This window comes from Oncorhynchus gorbuscha, linkage group LG16 (assembly GCF_021184085.1).
Source record: "Oncorhynchus gorbuscha isolate QuinsamMale2020 ecotype Even-year linkage group LG16, OgorEven_v1.0, whole genome shotgun sequence".
In the NCBI taxonomy this organism is placed as follows: domain Eukaryota; kingdom Metazoa; phylum Chordata; class Actinopteri; order Salmoniformes; family Salmonidae; genus Oncorhynchus; species Oncorhynchus gorbuscha.
In genome coordinates, this window is record NC_060188.1 from 42,073,337 (window position 1) to 42,093,499 (window position 20,163).

The 20,163-nt window shown below is 45.9% G+C and overlaps 1 protein-coding gene across 3 annotated transcripts in view; it reads right to left on the minus strand.

The window, feature by feature from the left end:
* The window catches only part of LOC123999212 (dihydropyrimidinase-related protein 3), a 35,928-nt gene extending 16,095 nt beyond the window's left edge, over window positions 1-19,833 (minus strand). Inside the window, exons 1-8 of one of the 3 annotated variants that reach the window (XM_046304757.1) lie at window positions 19,465-19,833; window positions 6,536-6,624; window positions 5,207-5,391; window positions 3,516-3,680; window positions 2,332-2,393; window positions 1,894-1,974; window positions 1,017-1,085; window positions 374-494 (exon numbers count right to left, since the gene is read on the minus strand). In XM_046304757.1, coding sequence (XP_046160713.1) covers window positions 374-494; window positions 1,017-1,085; window positions 1,894-1,974; window positions 2,332-2,393; window positions 3,516-3,680; window positions 5,207-5,391; window positions 6,536-6,624; window positions 19,465-19,818 — 1,126 coding nt within the window. In that variant the 5' untranslated portion in view covers window positions 19,819-19,833. Of the gene's footprint in view, window positions 1-373; window positions 495-1,016; window positions 1,086-1,893; window positions 1,975-2,331; window positions 2,394-3,515; window positions 3,681-5,206; window positions 5,392-6,535; window positions 6,625-14,160; window positions 14,347-19,464 lie in introns of those variants that run through there. The other 2 variants (XM_046304755.1, XM_046304754.1) reach the window with 2 other exon arrangements.
* Between the last annotated feature and the right edge of the window lie 330 nt (window positions 19,834-20,163).

The following is a 20,163-nucleotide window of genomic DNA, read 5'->3' on the forward strand; positions in this document are numbered from 1 at the left end:
TTTACCTGACACTTTGCTACGGTGAACCTCAGGAAATAAGGTAGGGATTCTTCTCAAAACGGTCCTTCTTCTATCCAGTCTGTCTACTAGACCAGACCGGACCTATGGTGTAAAATCTAGAGCATGAACCAAAACACCACAATCAGCACATAAGGGCACAGGCGCATTCCTGTCCTCCAACCGAATAGAAGACTGACAGAGGCAGCAGTGAAGTTGCACGACCTTCGAGGCCCATGCAGGTCCAATGACGTACTGAAGCTCTTGTGTTCTGATACGATGGATAATTGTTTCCAGGCATCCACTGTGACATTCAAATATATAATTCGGCTGCCTGATTGACAGGGCCAGTCAGCCACACTGGGAACCCATGTACCTTTTTTCCTGGCCTGTGAGATGATGTCGGCAGCACTCTTGCTCATGACCCTGGTCACGTACAGGGGGCAGTTGGTCTGGCTGGCAATGGTGATGGCACGGAACACAGCCTCCGCCTCCAGCTAGATAGGGGGAGGGGGAATCGACGGATACAGTGGCACACACGCATGCAGGCAGACAGGGACAGACAGGCAGACGGACAGGCAGACAGGCAGGCAGTTCGGACACATATAGAACAATCAATTAGTCTACGACCAGATTCAACTGAACCTGGACTGGCAACCTCACCTATCGCCAGTGCACTTGTGTTGTGCTGTAACCCCGTCTGGAAGTGGTCACTGATGCAATGCCAGCTTTGATATGGGACCAAGCTCCACTCTGTTAGTGGTGCTGCGGTATCACATACTGTAGTTTTGTTTGCTCCAATAATTACAATTGGAAGAATTACCAGAGTGCATTTAAAAAATATATATAATTTATTTTACATTTGGTCCGTATTTGTCAGCGAACAGATGTGTGCAAACGTGCATTTATACCTTACTGATTCCACACAATTACGCTGACACACACCCACACACACAGATACACGGACACACACACACACACACAAACACACACACACACAGTATAGTATAGTTTCCCACCTCCTCTGGCCTGCTCAGCACGTGTCCCTCTGGTCCAGTGATTCCCATCTCCAGCATGCGTGCCTGCTCCTGCGGAACAGACAGACAGCAGAACCATGTTCATCCGAATTCACCCCAGCCTCTGGCACACACACACATGCGTACACACCCTCATGCCCGCCCCACCTTCACACACACACACACACACACACACACACACACACACACACACACACACACACACACACACACACACACACACACACACACACACACACACACACACACACACACATACACACATACACACACACACACACACACACACACACACACACACACACACACACACACACACACACACACACACACACACACACACACACACACAGACATATGGCAGTATCTAACCCTGCATCAATAACACATTGTATGGAGCGATGCCTTGGCTGGGAGAAAGTGGTGAGTGGTTAACTGTTGTATGGAGGTTTTCACCCTAATATTCACCCTTGACAGCTTTGGGGTAACTTTGGGACATGATACTGGGGCTCAGACAGCGAGGAAGCAGGCTTTATAGTCCAGCCAGACAGATCCCAGACACTGTAAATCTCGGAAGGAATCAGAACCAGCTATTAAGGTTCACCCAGCTCCCTCCTAGGACCCTACAGTCAGTCCTAACACAGAGTAACATAAACCGCATCCACACATTACTTGTCACTGTCCTGCACTAACCCCTCACAACCTCACTGTTTCCCTTTCCTTTTGATACAGTATCTATGGGAGTCGTTTTAGTCTGGGGGAACAGGACAATGTATGACTGGATGGTGATGCACTGGGATAAAGGTCAAAGGTTGAGCCAGGGAGGAGAGGGGGGGGGTTGTTGTGACAGGTGGGTTACCTCGGCAATGATCTCTCCATTCTCAGCATGGACCTGCACAATGCCACCCATCTCTCCCAGGAAGGTAAAGATCTCATACAGCTGTAAAGACACATTCATAGAACAGAGTAGAAACATTAAACATTACTCAGTAAGGTGAAAGGTCGCAGTCCACCCACATCAGATCACACATAGGAAGCCACACGATGTCTGCTATAATAAACTACCAATTACTGGGTGGTCACCATACATGACTAAACTATCCTTGCGTGGGCTGCTCTAGTTTAAAATAGTCTAGCATTACCACAGTGCCTCCATATAGGCCTCATAATTTGCAGACATGGTCATTTTTTCCATTGATTATAGTCTGGTGGGACTGTCATCCACGTGCTTGCCAAGCAGAGCCGAGCAGGGCTCACCAACATGGTATGTTGCTGTAGGCTATTTAGCATACTGTACCTCACTGTTGCTCATCTGGTAGAAGTCCTTATAGGCCATGTAGACCTGGAAAGAGTTCACACCTGAGAGAGAGAGAGAGAGAGAGAGAGAGAGAGAGAGAGAGAGAGAGAGAGAGAGAGAGAGAGAGAGAGAGAGAGAGAGAGAGAGAGAGAGAGAGAGAGAGAGAGAGAGAGAGAGAGAGAGAGAGAGAGAGAGAGAGAGAGAGAGAGAGAGAGAGAGAAAGAGAAAAAGAGAGAGAGAAAAAGAGAGAGAGAAAAAGAGAGAGAGAAAAAGAGAGAGAGAAGGAGATAGAGAGAAGGAGATAGAGAGAAAAATGTGAGATATATATAGAGAGAGAGGGAGAGAGAGAGAGAGAAACGTGAGAGATAGAGCCTGACTGTCATTACCAGAAAATGATCACTGAATTATCACAGTGAATTATTGGAATGTTTTTTTATGGGTCAATTAATCCGGTAAGCGATGGGTTGCCAACTGGTGTCCTCTGCTCTCTGGACACTGTGGCTGTGTTGGGGCGGCCTAACGGATCTGTCCACCTTGTCCTGTGGCTAAGTTATCTAGCTGGGCGTGAAACCACAGAGGGTCCGCTCAGCCCTCAAGAGGACCACACCCTCCTGCAGATGGACAGTGGTGTTTGGGTTTGGCCAGGTATGGACCACAGATCCTGGGAGCGGACTGGATGCCTGTGGCTGGGGGACGGACTGAGATTATGGGCCAGAGACAAGGAGGAGGAGGAGGAGGAGGAGGAGGAAACCACCACTGCTGATCGCTTTTCATGGCTTCTGCCAGTAGTAACCCTGCTCATCTTGATTAGGTATAATAGCGCTGTCTGTCTGTCTGCCTTTCTGTCTGTCCATCCATCTGACGGAACGTCCGTCTGTCTGCTCGATTCAGTGCTTGGACTGTAAACCCTTACACTGCAGCAGCACTAAGAGACTTTCTCTAAGGAGACTTAGCTCTTTGTCTGGATCCAAAGAGGATTCCCAATGGATCCTCACCTCTAAACTCAAAAGCATGATCCTCTCCATCCAGTTTATATTTAGACTGACAGATATTTGTGATAAACAGCACCCTGCCTAACCATTTGGTAGTGGATGAGTTTCCTCCCAAGCATACTGAAATCAAATCCACTTTCATTTCCATATACTGGCTGACTGTCCCCTTGTTGGTGTGTGGCTGGTCATTACCTTTCTCCTTGAGCAGTGTGTCTACTTCCTGCTTGACGCTGTCGTTCCAGTGGGTGATGTCCACATGGAGGGAGTAGTCACAGCAGGTCTTTTCATCGGCCCAGCTCCTCCACTGCTCAAAGGCCTCAATCAGACTGTTGCCCGGCTCTGGGATCACATGGTCCACTGCAGGCAGGGAGGAAAGGAGACATAGACAGATATGGATTAGGGAGCGTAGGAGAGAGAGAGAGAGAGAGAGAGAGAGAGAGAGAGAGAGAGAGAGAGAGAGAGAGAGAGAGAGAGAGAGAGAGAGAGAGAGAGAGACAGACAGACAGACAGACAGACAGACAGACAGACAGACAGACAGACAGACAGACAGACAGACAGACAGACAGACAGACAGACAGACAGACAGACAGACAGACAGACAGACAGACAGACAGACAGACAGACAGACAGACAGACAGACAGAGAGCGAGAGTGACAAAGGGAGAGACAGGATGTTACTAGTGCTGCGTGTCCTGTTTGTGTTATATAACTCACAATGCCAGTGTCTCCTCTGCCAGTGGCTTTCAACACAATGTCAGACGTCAATGGAAATGTCTGTATGTCTGATTGTGTGCTTGGGTTACATCGACTTCGCCGTTCATTTTAGTCTGAGGCTCAGATCAGCTCAAGAGATGAAGAGAAATGCCCCCTAGTCACTGATGTAATATATGTTGCCCTGCTGCCCTGACCACCTGACCACTTCCTGATCCAATTAAAGACCGCCCAATCTCCCCAGATCCCTCCGAGTGAGATAATGCGACCTCGAGTCAACAGCAACCAAGAAAATGTATGCTGTTTACTATGTTGACTCTCTGACCGAGGCTTTATCGCTTGTAACTCTGTGTCGCAGACGTGAATAGAGGGGTGAATAGGCTAATGGACTACATGAGTGAGCTGGAGGCAGTTCTTCCTTCACAGGGCCACATACACCAGACAGTTCAGTACCAGTTGATCATAGTGAGTCATTCCTATCTACCAGCTGTTCCATCTGTGTGTTCGGCCCATTTTTGGGTGCTTGGGCTGGGATGCCTCACACACAGCTCGCCTATTTCCACGGGACTTGTGTTTCACTACGTACGCACACCCACCCCGAGCCCCTCCTCGTCCCCCCCCCCTCTCCCCACGGGCTTTGTGTGGTCCCCTGGACTGCTGCCCATACTAGCTGATGTAGGAGAGCTCAGAGACTCTCTACCCCCCCTTTATCTCGTGCTCTCTCTCTCTCTCTCTCTCTCTCTCTCTCTCTCTCTCTCTCTCTCTCTCTCTCTCTCTCTCTCTCTCTCTCTCTCTCTCTCTCTCTCGCTCTCTCTCATCCTCCTCCTCCTCCTCCTCAATGGATAAAGCTGCCACATGGCTGCCCCCTCACAATCTACACTGTGTTTTGTCTACAATCTCACACTGCCACAGGTGAGTAGCGTGGATTATAATCTTGCCTCAATTCTCAACTAAAATCAGATAATAACCACAGTAAACAGTGCGATTCAGGCTTTTTCTGTATGTAATTGGATGTAATTGATACAGGAGTCTTTCCATGTCATGAGGGTCGTTAACAACAACAATCCCTCCTATGGGGCCCCTGCTGTCTGTTACTGTGATACCCTCAGACCTCCCACCCACCTCCCCCAGTGAGAGACACATGATCCATGGCTCCCTTCCCTCCCGCTCACCGATCATGGTGGTTCCCCCAGCCAGGGCCGCCTTGGATCCCTGGGAGAAGTCATCTACGGTGGTGGTGCCCCGGTAGGGCATCTGGAAGTGTGTGTGGATGTCAATGCCACCGGGGATCACCATCTTGCCGTTGGCCTCGACGGTCTTGATCCCTCCTGGGACGATCAGGTTGTCTCCAATCTGCCTGGACGTTTAGAAGGGGAGAAAAGCCATGTCGGGGCAGGGGTATCATTGAGTTGACACAATGCTGTGCATTCATGATATGGACAGCTAAATAGCTAATGAATGAACTGAGATGAATATATTATCATATCATAAGAAATGTAGTTTTGCTCATGGCTGACTGGTGTACAGTAAAGGTCATCCAATGGGAAGCTAACGGTGACCCAGTAACATCAGTAAACTATCAATCCTTACAGATTGGATGAAAGTCATTGGAGCGTGTCAAAGAGCAGCTTGGAGGGCTGCCGTGCAGACAGACAGATAGACAGACAGACGTGCAGACAGACAGACGTGCAGACAGACAGACGTGCAGACAGACAGACAGACAGACAGACAGACAGACAGACAGACAGACAGACAGACAGACAGACAGACAGACAGACAGACAGACAGACAGACAGACAGACAGACAGACAGACAGACAGACAGACAGACAGACAGACAGACAGACAGACAGTGTCGGTCTGTCTGTCTGTCCGTCTGCGCCAGTAGCAGCAGCCAGGTCAACGCTAGCCTGGTCAACGCTAGCCTGGTCAATGCTAGCCTGGTCAACGCTAGCCTGGTCAACGCTAGCCTGGTTAATGCTAGCCTGGTCAATGCTAGCCTGGTCAACGCTAGCCTGGTCAACGCTAGCCTGGTCAATGCTAGCCTGGTCAACGCTAGCCTGGTCAACGCTAGCCTGGTCAACGCTAGCCTGGTCAACGCTAGCCTGGTCAATGCTAGCCTGGTCAACGCTAGCCTGGCCTGCTTAATTGGTATGCAGCTCTAACCTTCCTGCGGGTGATTTAACTATCAGAGCTCCTCTTTGGGAGCACACAGGACAAAGGGTCTAATAGGCTGATCGAGTGGGAACAGGAAAGGGGGGGGAAAGAGTACCCTTCCAAGAGCAGGGAGGAATGTTCTCCCTTTGCCTTTCTTCTGGCCCGGCGCGCTGTGCACCACTATGCACTGTCTGGATCTGTATGGCACTTGAAATGACTGTCATTTGTGGTTGTGTTACCTACCTTAGTTAAATGCACTGACTGTAATTCACTCTGGATAAGAGCATCTGTAAAATGTAGATGTAAATGCATGGGAGGACGTGACGGTCAAGCATTGTGTCTTACTTAATGACGCCATCCTCCATGTAGATGTCAGCATAAAAGGACTGGTCATCATTGACAATCCTCCCGCCTTTGACCAGAAGCCTGTCGCTCTGGAGAGAGAGAAAGAAAGAAAGAGAGAGAGGGAGAAAGAAAGAAAGAAAGAGAGAGAGGGAGAAAGAAAGAAAGAGAGAGAGGGAGAAAGAAAGAGAGGAGAGAATGAAAGGGGTGGGGTTGGGAGGGAGGGAGGGAGGGAGGGAGGGAGGGAGGGAGGGAGGGAGGGAGGGAGGGAGGGAGGGAGGGAGGGAGGGAGGGAGGGAGGGAGGGAGGGTGGAATGTTAGAAAGCCCAAAGCAATGGCATCAGTATTCTGTCAATTCCAGCAGACACTTCTTTTTTTGTGTTTTTGAGGGGGGTTCTTGTTGTTGCGCAATCTCCCATCAGCAGCTGGGGTGAAACAAGAGCCATTTGTTTGGAATGTCTGACTCCCCTATCCACACAAGACAGGGCTACTGAGAATTGCCTGCCACTCACGCAGATTACATAGTAACTACACAGTAACCTACATTTTACACATTGCTGGATGGGTGGATGGCCCAGTAGTCACATAGATGAGGTTGGACTAGATAGACAAGACTAGATAACATAGGCTGTGAGAAAGGGCGTTGTCGTCTAGCCCCTCAGCTGCTGCGACAGAGACAGCCACTAGACCACTGGCGAACCATCTCCATGGTAACCCTTTGCTACAGTAGGGTCACTCAGACAGGCTTGAGCGGCGGGCTGGCATGTCTGTTAGAGACACGCCTCACAGGGAACAGTGCATAATGCTGAGCGACAGCGAATGGCCCACGACTGCTCCCTGGCAGAGAGAGAGAGACCGAGAGAGACGCAGAGAGAGAGAGAGACAGAGAGAGAGAGAGACACAGAGAGAGAGACAGAGAGAGAGAGAGACGCAGAGAGAGAGAGACAGAATGAGACAGAGAGAGAGAGAGAGAGAGAGAGAGAGAGAGAGAGAGAGAGAGAGAGAGAGAGAGAGAGAGAGAGAGAGAGAGAGAGAGAGAGAGAGAAAGAGAGAGAGAGAGAGATGCAAAGAGAGAGACAGAGAGAGAGAGAGAGAGATGCTGTAATGTTGACAATAGCGTTGAGGCCTCTCCTCTGTTCAGACCATTAGATTCTAGAACTAGACCAGGACATAGATTGACCTCTACCAAAGTCAAATGTTTTTTTTTAACAGTATGAATAATGTATGTACGGTACCCATTATCCTTTCACACTGTGTAAAATACCTAGGTTCAGTTTACTGCCCCGTAAGGAAACAGAATCGGAGCGTTCCAATTGGAACGTGGTGTGATTTGTGATTTACCATCTTGGCTGTGGAGCCAAGATAGTAAACACACCCTCCCTACGGCTTTAATTGAAGCCATACTGTACTGTATACACGTAGCCTTAGTGATATATCCCCGACACCTGCACAGTCTTCCAGACAGTGTGGTAGGGACGGGAGGGAGGGTCTTCTGAGCCACACAGGTCGCCCCAGTCTGCCTGGAACCGACAACACACTGTGTACAGCACAGAGGCAGACATTAAGAGAGCACGTATAACTGTATACAGGGTCACATACAGAACAGGCCCCCCACCACCTACACAATGCACAGCCCCTCCTAATCTATACCATACCACTACCTTCAGGGGTTTTGGAACTGAGTATGCTTCAGATTGCTAGTATATACGCAGATGGTACAGCATAATGATATTCCACATTTCTCACACAATGCAGCTGGCTAGCCCCTGAGAGGGGGGGGGGGCTGGATATCGTGGCTAGCTAAGGGGTGATGGTTTAGTGACCTTAGGGAAGTGAATGTATCTAACACCAGCCCTAAGATCATGAGGACGTCATCTCCCTTCAATGATTCCTATATGGTGTTTGATGCATGGTCCAGACCAGGCCTGGGCAACTCCTGATTGGTGTCACACTTTCCCCCTGCCCTAACCAACACAGCTGATTTCAACTAATTGCATTCTAAACTGAAGATCGTGATTAGTTGATTATTGGAGTCAGGTGTGTTAGCTGGGGCTGGGGCAAAAGTTGATCTAGATGGTCTACTGTGCTGCATAGGTCCCTGGGCTATACTGTGTTGCAGTAAAGACATACCCACATGCCCCGGGCCTGACTGCATGTTGTGTGCCTGAACACCCGCCCCCGTCTGTCACTGTCCTACCTCAGGCCTCAGTCCTGACATCACCAATCGGAGCCAGGATCAAAACTGAATGCTCACTTTCATCATATCTGACTAGCCGTCGTCATACTCTACTGCTGTACTTATACCACCATCTACCACCATCTATGACCACACTGCCAAAAATATTATACAGATATATTACTTCATTTATTGCTTCTTCAATCATACATCATAATTTGAGATCCTATGGCAAAACCTCTTCACGGTCTCACTTAGCTACGTCTAAGCTCAGCCCTTCCACTCACAGGCCCAGAAACAGGCCCCAATAGGGCTTCATGTCAGATACCACAAGCAACAGATGTAGGATCTTAATTTGATCACCCTGTTGTAGGAGAAGTTGCAGGAAATGTAAAATATGTAGTGTATTTGAGGTTGCAAAAAGGCTTGTGAAGATTGTAACTTCCACTTAGAAATTCTAGACTTTGATTTCCCCTTACAAAAAATGTAAACCTGACAACGCAGTCTCAAATAGCCGCCTGTCCCTTTTAATAGCCAGGCAACAACACACATTTCAGCAAATAAATGCCTGTTTCAAATAAATGCCGGGTGTAAATTAATTGTTTACGAGGTTACCATGAATTACCATGGATTGTTTAAGGTTTAATGTTTGATTTGTTAGTTTAAATAATTCAGTAATGACTCTAAAAAATTATGGCAATCATCCGTTTTTTTATTGCCAGTAAGAAACTGCTAGCCATTGGCTGCCTACATCTGAGAAGTACTAGCTAACTGGCAAGCACCAAAATAGTCAATAACTTCGGAAGTACTGATCCAGGAAATCTGCAGACACCCCTCTAGTGGCGAAAGTAAGAACTGCCGAAAATGCACAGTCAAAGAGGAGAATAATTATTGTCAAGGAAAAGTTTAAAACAAATTTAAATAGAGGCATACTAAGAAAAAATAGAAACATAACAGTGTGTAAACAGTGTGTAAATGATAACACACTACAGGAAATTATTAACTGATTAAAATTCTGGAAGTGAATGCTGGAATAAAACAATTAACTATGCAAATGAGCAAAAGCTGTGCATTAAGGAAATAGACACCTGACTCAAACAGAAACCTGTCTCTAATAAGCGCCTGTTGTGTTAAGTGATTTAAGAAAATAGGCTATTAATTGAAGTTTTATGGTAAACCCTTACAAAAATGTCTATCATACTTCACATAATAATTCACATTTCCCGTTGCTGCAGGATTATGTTCCTGCTGTAGCAAACTGGGTCAAATGAAGATCCTACATATATAGGCCTTTGTCCACCATCTCAATGCTTCATTGAGATTGGATTAATGGAGCAGAATTAAGCTCCTATATAAAATAATAATAATCATATAAATAAATGAGGGAAAGTCAAATGATTTTGGAGGTGATTTTCATCGAGGTTGCGATTTTGTGAACATTCGTGTTTTTACGTGGTGGAACCTTGATGTCGGCTGGAAATGACTGAATGCACTGAAATGTTCATAGGCCAGTGGTCTCCGCTGTGTAAACAAGGTGTATCTCCCAAGTGATTATAATGATCAGAGAATCCAGTGATTTCCCTGGGCTCAGTATGAAACCCCAACCCTCAAACGCATAACTCTGTAGAAATCCCACTGAAATGAACGACAGAAAAGAAAGATAGTCTTTGTTTTTGCAAGACATTCCTCACCCTTTGTTTACAACATGAATATGACATCAATTAAAAGAGTAAAACGATACGGACAAATCTGCGGTGGTTAAAACGCTTTGACAGAATCCCGTAGTTGCAGTAGTGTTCATATGAGACCAGCTAAAATCCTTGAGGTGTGACTGCACACCATTGGTCTACAATGGTGGATTTGCAGATGGGTCATGACAGGACCTGTAACATGTTGTTCACCGTTAAACTTACTCATAAACAAGTCAAACCGCCACCTGTGGAGAGTCCCATCCCAAGCCATGCAGAGCTTGAGGAAAGGGATGGAACCAACTGATATGAAAATCTGCGTGGTCGCTGTATCATTACAGTCCTACTAAAATCCCATTCTATGAAAACAGTTCCAAGGAAATCAGAAGGGACAACTATATCCATACTATGTCTAAGGACATTTCTGGCATAACAGTATCTTCCTCACTGACTCTTTGTGCGTTTCACGTTTCTTCCTGTTAAAATGTTACCTTTAACGTAGGCTACACATCATCTCAAACGTATCACTTTCCCTCCGACGGGTAACTGGGAGGAGTGTGTGTCGTGTACTTGGTCTCGTGCAGTCCACTTTGGTCGACGTCAAAGCCCCGCCTAATCACTTAGGCTGACCTTGACTAGGTCATGTGCCATTGGGCCTACCCCCCCCCCGCCTGTCAATCAACCAGGCTGCAGCCAGTCACAGTGAAGGAGAACTAAAAAGACCTTAATGGGTAGCGTGTTTATGTTTGCGTCCCAAATGGCACTGGATAAAAGGCCTCGGTCAGTACTTATAAGGAATAGGGTGAGGTTTTTAGACACATACAGCCTAAATGTAGAGCCTATCCACAGCACTGGCCTGGCGTGGCACACAGACAGATACTGTGTGTGTGTGTGTGTGTGTGTGTGTGTGTGTGTGTGTGTGTGTGTGTGTGTGTGTGTGTGTGTGTGTGTGTGCGTGCGTGCGTGCGTGTGCGTGCGTGCGTGCGTGCGTGTGTGTGTGTGTGTGTGTGTAGGGGGGGGGGTTCACAGGATTTCATTAATAGTCTAAGCTTACACAATGTGGAACAATCGGAGGATTAGGATCGTGAGACATGCTCGTGATAAAATCTCCTCATGAGGTCAAAAAGGCCCAAGTGGACAGTGGTTTGCTGCAATTTGACATTGGGAACAGCCAATAATAAGTCCTTGTACACGAGGTTGATACGCAAGCCAGAAAATACTAAAGATAGTCTAAAGGAAGTATGCTGCATTGTGAAGGTTTGTGAAGGTTTTTCCACACTGACCAAATTGAGACGAGAACACATTACCGTCAGAGAAGCATTTGCAACAGGCCAGTTCTTGTGGACATCTGCAGAGTTTGACTGGGAACAATGCTGCCATGTGTTGTTGCTAACAGGGAAAACACAGCAGCCAAAACACACAGAGCCAAGAGGATATTACAGAGGCGTCCATTAACTGTGAGACCCTTATCTGTGAGGCGGGCAGGCAGGCGGGCAGGCGGGTGGGCAGGCGGGCGGGCGGGCGGGCAGGCCGAGACCAATGGAAGGGGAAAGCCTTCCTGCTGCATGCGAGCCAGTGCCTCTGCTTGCCTCAGCCGTGTTGCTTAGTGACAAAAATATTGACTTTTCGCTCAAAAGCACATGATTAATTTCTTTCTGCAGAAAAGTCCAAACAATAGGACATTTCAATCGAAATAAATTGCCTAGCCACCACATCACAGAGGCAGGTCTCCAGCAGTGTGATCTTGTGATAGGCCAAAGTACACTCAAATCTGGTTCTGATTGGGCCTGCCCACCATCTCCTTCCAGAATGGGAAAATGGCCTCGTGTCAAGAGCTAGGGAAACAAGGTTAACCGAGGTGCTATGTCTCTATGCAGGTTACCATGGAGAGTGGATGGCAATAGCTGGGTGGTTACTGCAGGATGTTTTGATTGCAGTCAGGCCCACTTTGCAGACAGTGTGGGGATGCAGGCGCCCTGTTTTGAGGTGCCGGTTGGGGGGAATCGTGTTTTTTTCTGGGTAAGGCCTGTCAGTCCTGCCCACATATACAGGTTCCAGCTGGAGGGGATTATTGATGACATGCACGGCACTACAGTGGGCTACTGTGAGGACATGGAAAAACCATAACCACACCTAGAAATCTGACATGGCCTCCACTGTTCCCAGACATAGGGAAACAGCTGGAATGTAGGGGGTAGAAATAAACGAGGAAAATCATTCCCAATACAATATCTTTCTCAGATTGTCAGGCTATAGCCTACATGTAATTACACTGTAAAGAACTGTCTATTAATAATTGTTTAAAGGATATTAGATTCTCCATTATGTCAAGTTGGTGCTATCACACATTATTTTGGAGTCAGGTAAATATTGTACATATTGTACAGTAGGGTAAAGTCATAGGTCTACATAGGTCTAGATATATGTAGAATTGATGATAAAGCATAAAATAATGCCCCCAGGGGCCAGTACAGCCTGAGGTCCTAGATTTAGCAGCAGGTGTATTACCTTTACAGGCCACACAAAGATGTTCAAAGCCCCCACAAAATAAAATATGTAAAAAAATATACACATAGAAAACATGCACAAACGGTTCCTAAAACATTATCGTGAGTCCTGATGCTTTACATATGAGAGGACCGCTGCAAGCCAGCCGGCATCCACCCCCAATCAGTCAGTGATATCAGACGAGACAAAGGGCGTCTCTCCTGGAATAAAACATCACCCTTAGCCGCAACAATGAACACGCAGCCATTTCAGACATACCCAGAGCTGTGCTGCAGCATCAATCCCGGCCAGCACGTTGCTTTTGCACCGATTTAAACTCCCAACCCCTTTTAAGCACCACACCGCACCGGCGAATTCTGTTACATTATGTTCTAGTGATGCAGAATTCGAAATGACCCATTTTACAGGCGGGTTATCGCATCTGATCACACATGGGCGTGGGAGATTCTTTTTTTCTCTCCTTGCACCAGTCCAGACGCTCAGATTGCCTACAGCTGGACAAATACATATATATTTAACAGAATTGGTGTGTATAACGTGGTTTATTATGATACATAATTAAAGTTCTTCAATAATGAAAACGAATAGGCCATATATTTCCTCGATTCACACAATTATAACTAGTTTATTCCTTTGTATTCGTTTTTTCTTATCATAGGAGGCCGAGTTTTCAACATATTTGGCCCTGTATGCTACAAAAAAAAATCCAAAACGCGATAATGTTATTTATTATTTATTTGAAAAAGAATATGATTTCCTACAGCATTTTCTCTCTTTCCTCAATCGTTCCAGTTGCCACAATTTAGTAAAAAAAACGAAAGTTCTAACAATTACAGTCCAGTGTGAAGATGTAGGTTATTTGATTTATTTCATTATATATCTTGCACATGAGCCACATGCACTGCGCACGGGTACCATGCCATCCTCAACAAAGAAGATGCAAGTTACCTTTAAGAAAACGCCTTGTTCTGTCTCTCCGGCTGTCACTATTGTGGCCAATCATGCCACCTCATTCCGCACTACTTAGCACTGTATTTCATTTTCCAGCGGCTATGTTCAATAGACTATCATAATGGTTAGGAAAATATTCCAAACGGATGAGAAAAGCCTGTATGCATCTGCCCATTAATTACTATTGCCACAGCTCTGAATAGCGGTTACATAAAAAAAGGAAAGACAAAACCAATGCACTGATTTGCATCAATCAAGCATGCAAGTTTCAAGAATAATTGAGGCAGATATTACTTTCTACTTACTGTGATCTTTGGAATATTCTTTTTGCCTTGATAAGAATGCCCAGACATGATTGCGACTGAAAACTGATTCCACCTCTGAACAAAGCCTTGAAATATTCCCCTCTGGATGCTTCTGCGGCTACAGCCTGGATGGGAAAACTAGGGAATGGTCGCCTCTCTCTGCAATGTAAAGTGCGCTTCGTAGTGAGCTAGAAAGTCTACTCTGATCATCCGGTGGACTCCTCCCTCAAAATACAGTCTAATTTGTAAAGCTGCAATGCTCAAATCATTCCACAAGAGGACACTCAACAGCAGGTGTTGGCGACCACTATGAGCTCGCTACTTTATAGCTTTGTTGTGTAAATTCAATGGTGTGTTCAACATGCTATGCATGCAGCGCTGATAGATCCCAGCAGGCCAACAATGCACTAGTTAATTCTAGAACCGGTGCGGCCGTGGATAGCCAATGGGCAGAGCATGAAGGTACCACGCAGTAGACTAGGCCTATATACTGCATTCTCTGTGGAGCTGAGACAAGAGGGGCGTGGGCCTGACAGGTTAGACTACTGTACCAAATGAGCTAGAGGAGGGTGCAACTGAAGCTAAGGATGGGGCAGGCTGTCCTATCTGCTTCAGCTGTGTAGTCCTATTTCTAAGCTCAGCAAGTGACAAATCCACTTTTTTTTTTTAAACTGGAGGTCGGTGTTTTCACTGTAAAGCAACTTATGTCAAGTGATCTTTTTTTCCCAGCCAAAATAAAGTAGAACGGCTCTCAAATAGGCCATTTATATTATTTTACTGGGAGTGGCCTTCAGACACCATACAAATGGTTACCCATACACAATAGAATGGACGACTTCCGGAGTATCCACAATCAACCAATCATGTATGATTTCATGTAAAGGCAATGCACGAGTTTCTTCAGTGTCATGTGATAACTAGGAAACACTCTAGAATTCCCCACTTTTTCCATGTTTTATGGGCTACAAAAAAATTGAGATGCAGTATTTCAGGGAGAGCTGATATCTGTGTCCATGATCTCGGTAATTATTGGGCTAGACTGGTCGACCTGTTATTATGAACAAAGAGGGTGGAGCTTGCTGGCGAGTAACAGCTGTCGGACCCACAGAGCCTGTCACTGTCCCCACCCTGCCATGTGTCTCTATTGTCTGGGCCTCAGTAGAGCAGACCCCCCTTCCCCAATGTACCGATAATGAGGTTCTGTGAATCAAAAACAACACTGTGTGTGTGTGTGTGTGTGTGTGTGTGTGTGTGTGTGTGTGTGTGTGTGTGTGTGTGTGTGTGTGTGTGTGTGTGTGTGTGTGTGTGTGTGTGTGTGTGTGTGTGTGTGTGCGTGCGCGCGTGCGTACATCTGTATGGTGTATGTATCTCAAAGTACCAATTGATTATCACAAGTTTAAAAGGGGCTATGAGAGATGCTGTGTACATTAGTCCAGTAAATATCAGTACAATATAAACTAGAAAACCGAGGAGGAAGTCATTTAGTGAGGAATGATAAGGTGCTTCCTAATAGCACACTGTTGACATGTCCGTTCATGGATGTGGACAGACCAGTTATTACTTCAGCATTTTACTATCCCTGGAGAATGCATCAACAAAGCACTTAAAGTTGGCTGGATATTTCCTCTGCAAGCGCAGAAGCCACACTGACTGACACAGATGGAAATGTATGATATTCCCGTTAAAATCCAAATACAGTAATAGACAGTAATTATTGTCTTTGATGTTCTGAAAGTAATGCACTAGAGCATACTCATAGGTACAGACAGGAAGCTGGGTATCATGTACAGGCCAGCCACAGAGGGGTGTAACAGACAGGAAGCTGGGTATCATGTATAGGCCAGCCACAGAAGGGTGTGACAGACAGGAAGCTGGGTATCATGTACAAGCCAGCCACAGAGGGGTCTGACACACACCTTCCACCCTGTGGGCCAAAGGAGATTAAACCCCCTAACCCCTATCCCCCATAGCCCCAACCCCCTGGGCCGAGCCCCTAACCCATTACCACCATGACAAGAATTTCACGGATGCTGGGGGAGTGTGGAGAGAAAGGCCATCCCTGGAGCATTACCCTGATGAGCAGAGGACAAAGAGAGGGCCCTCCCATGGTTTGGCCACCTCCCTGAATCGAAGACAAGGCAGGGCACGGAGACTCTCCATCCCTGGTTGTTCGTATGAAGAGGTACCTACCGTTCCACTGAGACACAAGCCTTAGTGATGTTGCTTCACAAATCAAGACGTTCAATGGAGTAGAGAAAGAGGATTAATTCCCAGTGTGCTCATGTAAAGTTTAGGCGTGTCACAGGAGACTTAAGAGCTGCCGAAAAAAATAAAATGTTATGAAGATGGGAGCACATGGTTTAAAAGTCTTAAATAGGCATTCTTAATAAATATTATATTGTGAGGCTTCATACTCTGGCCTCATGTGGTAGGGCATGATTATAACTTCATAATGAAACATTGATTATATAGGGTACTGATAGGAGTGCACATTCGTGTGAAACAGAACTTGCATCAGCTCGACGTTTCAGCTGAAGTTCCGTTTGGCGATTCACTTGCATGAGCGGGCAGAGCAGAAAGAAGCTCCCAGGTTTAATTTGGCTGACATTAGTTGTCAGACTGATATGTCACCACCACAAGATGGGAGCAACACAGGACACAGCAGACTCAGATCAGACGGTCAGATCAGGGCTGCAGCATTGCAGTTCCACATCGGTCCACATGGGGACCCTAGCAGCCACAAGAGGTATGTCATGGCTAGATGCAGCTGATTTATTATTATTATTATTTAACATTTTAGCTAACCTCGACTCTTTTCCTAACCTTAAACTAATTATCCTAACCTGCTACCTTTAATCTCCTGACTTGCTACGAAAAGTCCATTCTGACCGTAGCTGTATACCATCTAGTCAAAACCGCATATCAGTCTAGGATGACACACCACTAGTCCTCCCCGTGATGCCTGGATAGAAATGTCGCCTTGATTTATTATGCAACAGGAGACAATCTGCCGTCACAGCACAAACTGGCAGAGAGTGAGAAGACACTTCACTGCGCTGAATCAGCGCCTCAAGGAGTGTAGTTAGTGACCTTGGTTTTGCTTGGTCTGTCTCTTGTTCCGTGCTAAGTTTGGGTGTGTGTCTAGGACTGACTGACACAGCTATGACTATATAGTAATCATCCTCACTCAACCTAATGGATTTTCTCATCTCTGAGCCAAAGGGATTACGGTACAGCAGGGCAGGATACAGTGTCTCAGCCCCAAATGGCACCCTATTCCCTAGTGCACTATAAAAGGGAACAGGGTGCCATTTGGGAAACACACCGTGAATCATCACTTTGTGTGGCCCACAAGATCAACTGAAGTATTCAAGTTGAAATATTAATTAAACCAACTTTATGAAGGTTTAAAGGACAAGTGATGTTATACTGTAATTTCCCACCAATTGCATTATAATAGGAATAAAAATGACTTCAGACACAGGATGGATTCATAACTCACATCACCTAGTCTATATTAACCATCTGAACTTCCTCACTCAGCACGAGACAAAAGAGAGACTGTTGTTGCTTGCTAGTATACCAGAAAGTGTCCATCCTGGTACACCTCCAACATCCATTCTATGAATTAGTGAACAGATTCCAAAAATAACAGTGAGAGATATTTGAAACCCTTCAATGCTTTAATACGTTGTATTCATTGCTCAAACCTCAAACTCCACGCCGATAAGTTCTGAAAAAGAGATGTAAAGTGGAACATATGACATAAAAAATAAAAAAAACTCACAGAATAATTCCTCAAAAAGATCCTACTGGATTCCTTTTATATGCTCCTTGTAACCTGCAAGGTCGATGTATGATCATTCAAATGCATTTGTTTTTATTTGAGACGAACAATCATCACATATGTGGCTGATATACGATTGATCGGACTTGGAAAAATGTGTTCATTTGTGTTTTGATTGGAGTGGCGTGAGTTGGCCACAAATCATAAGGCTGAGAAGTAAAGGGAGAAAGTACAAGTTGTTTGTTTATTCCATGAGACTAAAGACTAACGCCAGGCTCAACGTGCGTTGGCAGCATTGTAAGTCGTCAATTGAGTAAAGCATTTCACATGACCAACTGCTCTGTGTCCCTTTGTGTGTGGCCAGAGTGAAGCAACCAAAGGATGAAAGGGTTCTTATGTCTCCCGCAGGTGATCCAGAACCACAGACCAATCTAATCAAATGCAACCAGATTTATACTGCAGCCTTCATCAAATTCCAGTATTTATAGCATTTCATTATCTTTCAGATACCTCTGCATCCCAAACATGTCCCATTGATACTAGTTGTTCCAAGTTCCCTTCTACAACTTTGTTAACTTTCCACAAGCCTGTTGAGAGGCAGAATCACACACGCACGTACACACACACACACACACACACACTTGTTCTTCCCACACACATATAAAATACTTTATTTGAATCCACAAATCACATTACAGTCGAGAAGGATTAAAACATTTCCTAGTTCATAGATATATGGGCACTTATGGATCCAGAAAGCACCTTTCTCCATACAGCAAGGCTGCCCATGACCGCTGACACAGAGCAGTAGCTACCTCACTAGCTGCGTTGCGTATGTCCTACGCAGGCCTGCAATCTGAAGGCCACTTACTGTCAGCCTACAGTATGTACCTGGCCGAGACTCCCAAATATCAGCACAAGTTTGCGCTCATAACCAAGGCTGTTCAGGCTTGACACACATGCAAATATTGTAACAGTACAACATTACCATCATGCAATTTATGTAAATGGGTGACACGTGGAAGTTTGTCTACACCGTGTGATGTACAGTTTAAGCCGTTTAAACTGGATAACAAAAAAATAATTTGAGGAAAGCTAAGTAGATAGGCAATTAATAGTCAATCGCTAAAAAGAGGGAAGGAAACGTGATTGAATATTTCGCATAAACCTGTAATTCGTTGGATTGCGTATTGTGCTGTATTGATACTTTTAGAGTGTCAAACTGACTCCTTACATCATTCATTATCCGGATGCACTTACAATGTAGTTGGCATAAACCCAACCAACCATTTTAGGAAGACAAGTTTCTCAAGGAGCCCTTTGATATGAGGAAGAACAATTTGTCAAATGTCTGTTGCCATGACACAACATGAATTCATCTGTATGCTCCTCTGAATTTAGAGTTGTGTCAGCTGCTGTGCGTCTCTTGTGTTGTACTGTATTTAGATCACTATTTTCTAAACTGACGGGTACATTGATTACCGCAGACATCTGTGGCACGCAAGAATAGAACTTACCTTTTCATCACCCAGGTTCTGTAGGACTTCCTTGCCTCTGGTACATTTTCTCTCTGTGCCAGAGTCTCTCATATCGTGCCAAATTACACTTTCTTTACATGGAGACCTCTCACTTGTAGGGCTCCTCGCTTCCTGCGCGGTCTCCGGTTTAGCAGTCCTAGGGGTTCTGTTCCCACGCTGACCGACGCTCAGAGCATCGAAATCAATGGTTTTGCTCTCGTATGCTCCCTCAACGTTGCAAAACATACCTCCGTATTTTTGCCGGGGTACCTGGTCGGCCGTTCCGGGACGGGCGAGATACACCGGTAAGTCATCATTCTCCTCCCTGATCCAATTCTGCTTACGCTCGGCCATAGTGCGCTGTAGTGAAAGGAAAGAAGGCGAAAGTAGTTCTGAAACTGTTTTAGTGTGTAGCTGCACAGGGCAGGAGGAGGCAGGGGGAGTAGGCGCGAGTCTCCAAACCAGAGGTGGCAGTGCTGCCCTGGGTCTCATGAAAACAAAGTGATACTTCAGTGCTACCTTTTCACCCCCTCGTGCTGTTCAGTCACACATTTGAGATGTTAGCTTACCACAGACGCACATCTTCAATGCATCATCGAGGAAAATAACTGCACCTGATATGTTTTTTGTCTAGGCAACTGCCATCTCCCCTAAATAGGCCTATATTGAATATCTTAAGACAAAATTTCTTGCTTGTTA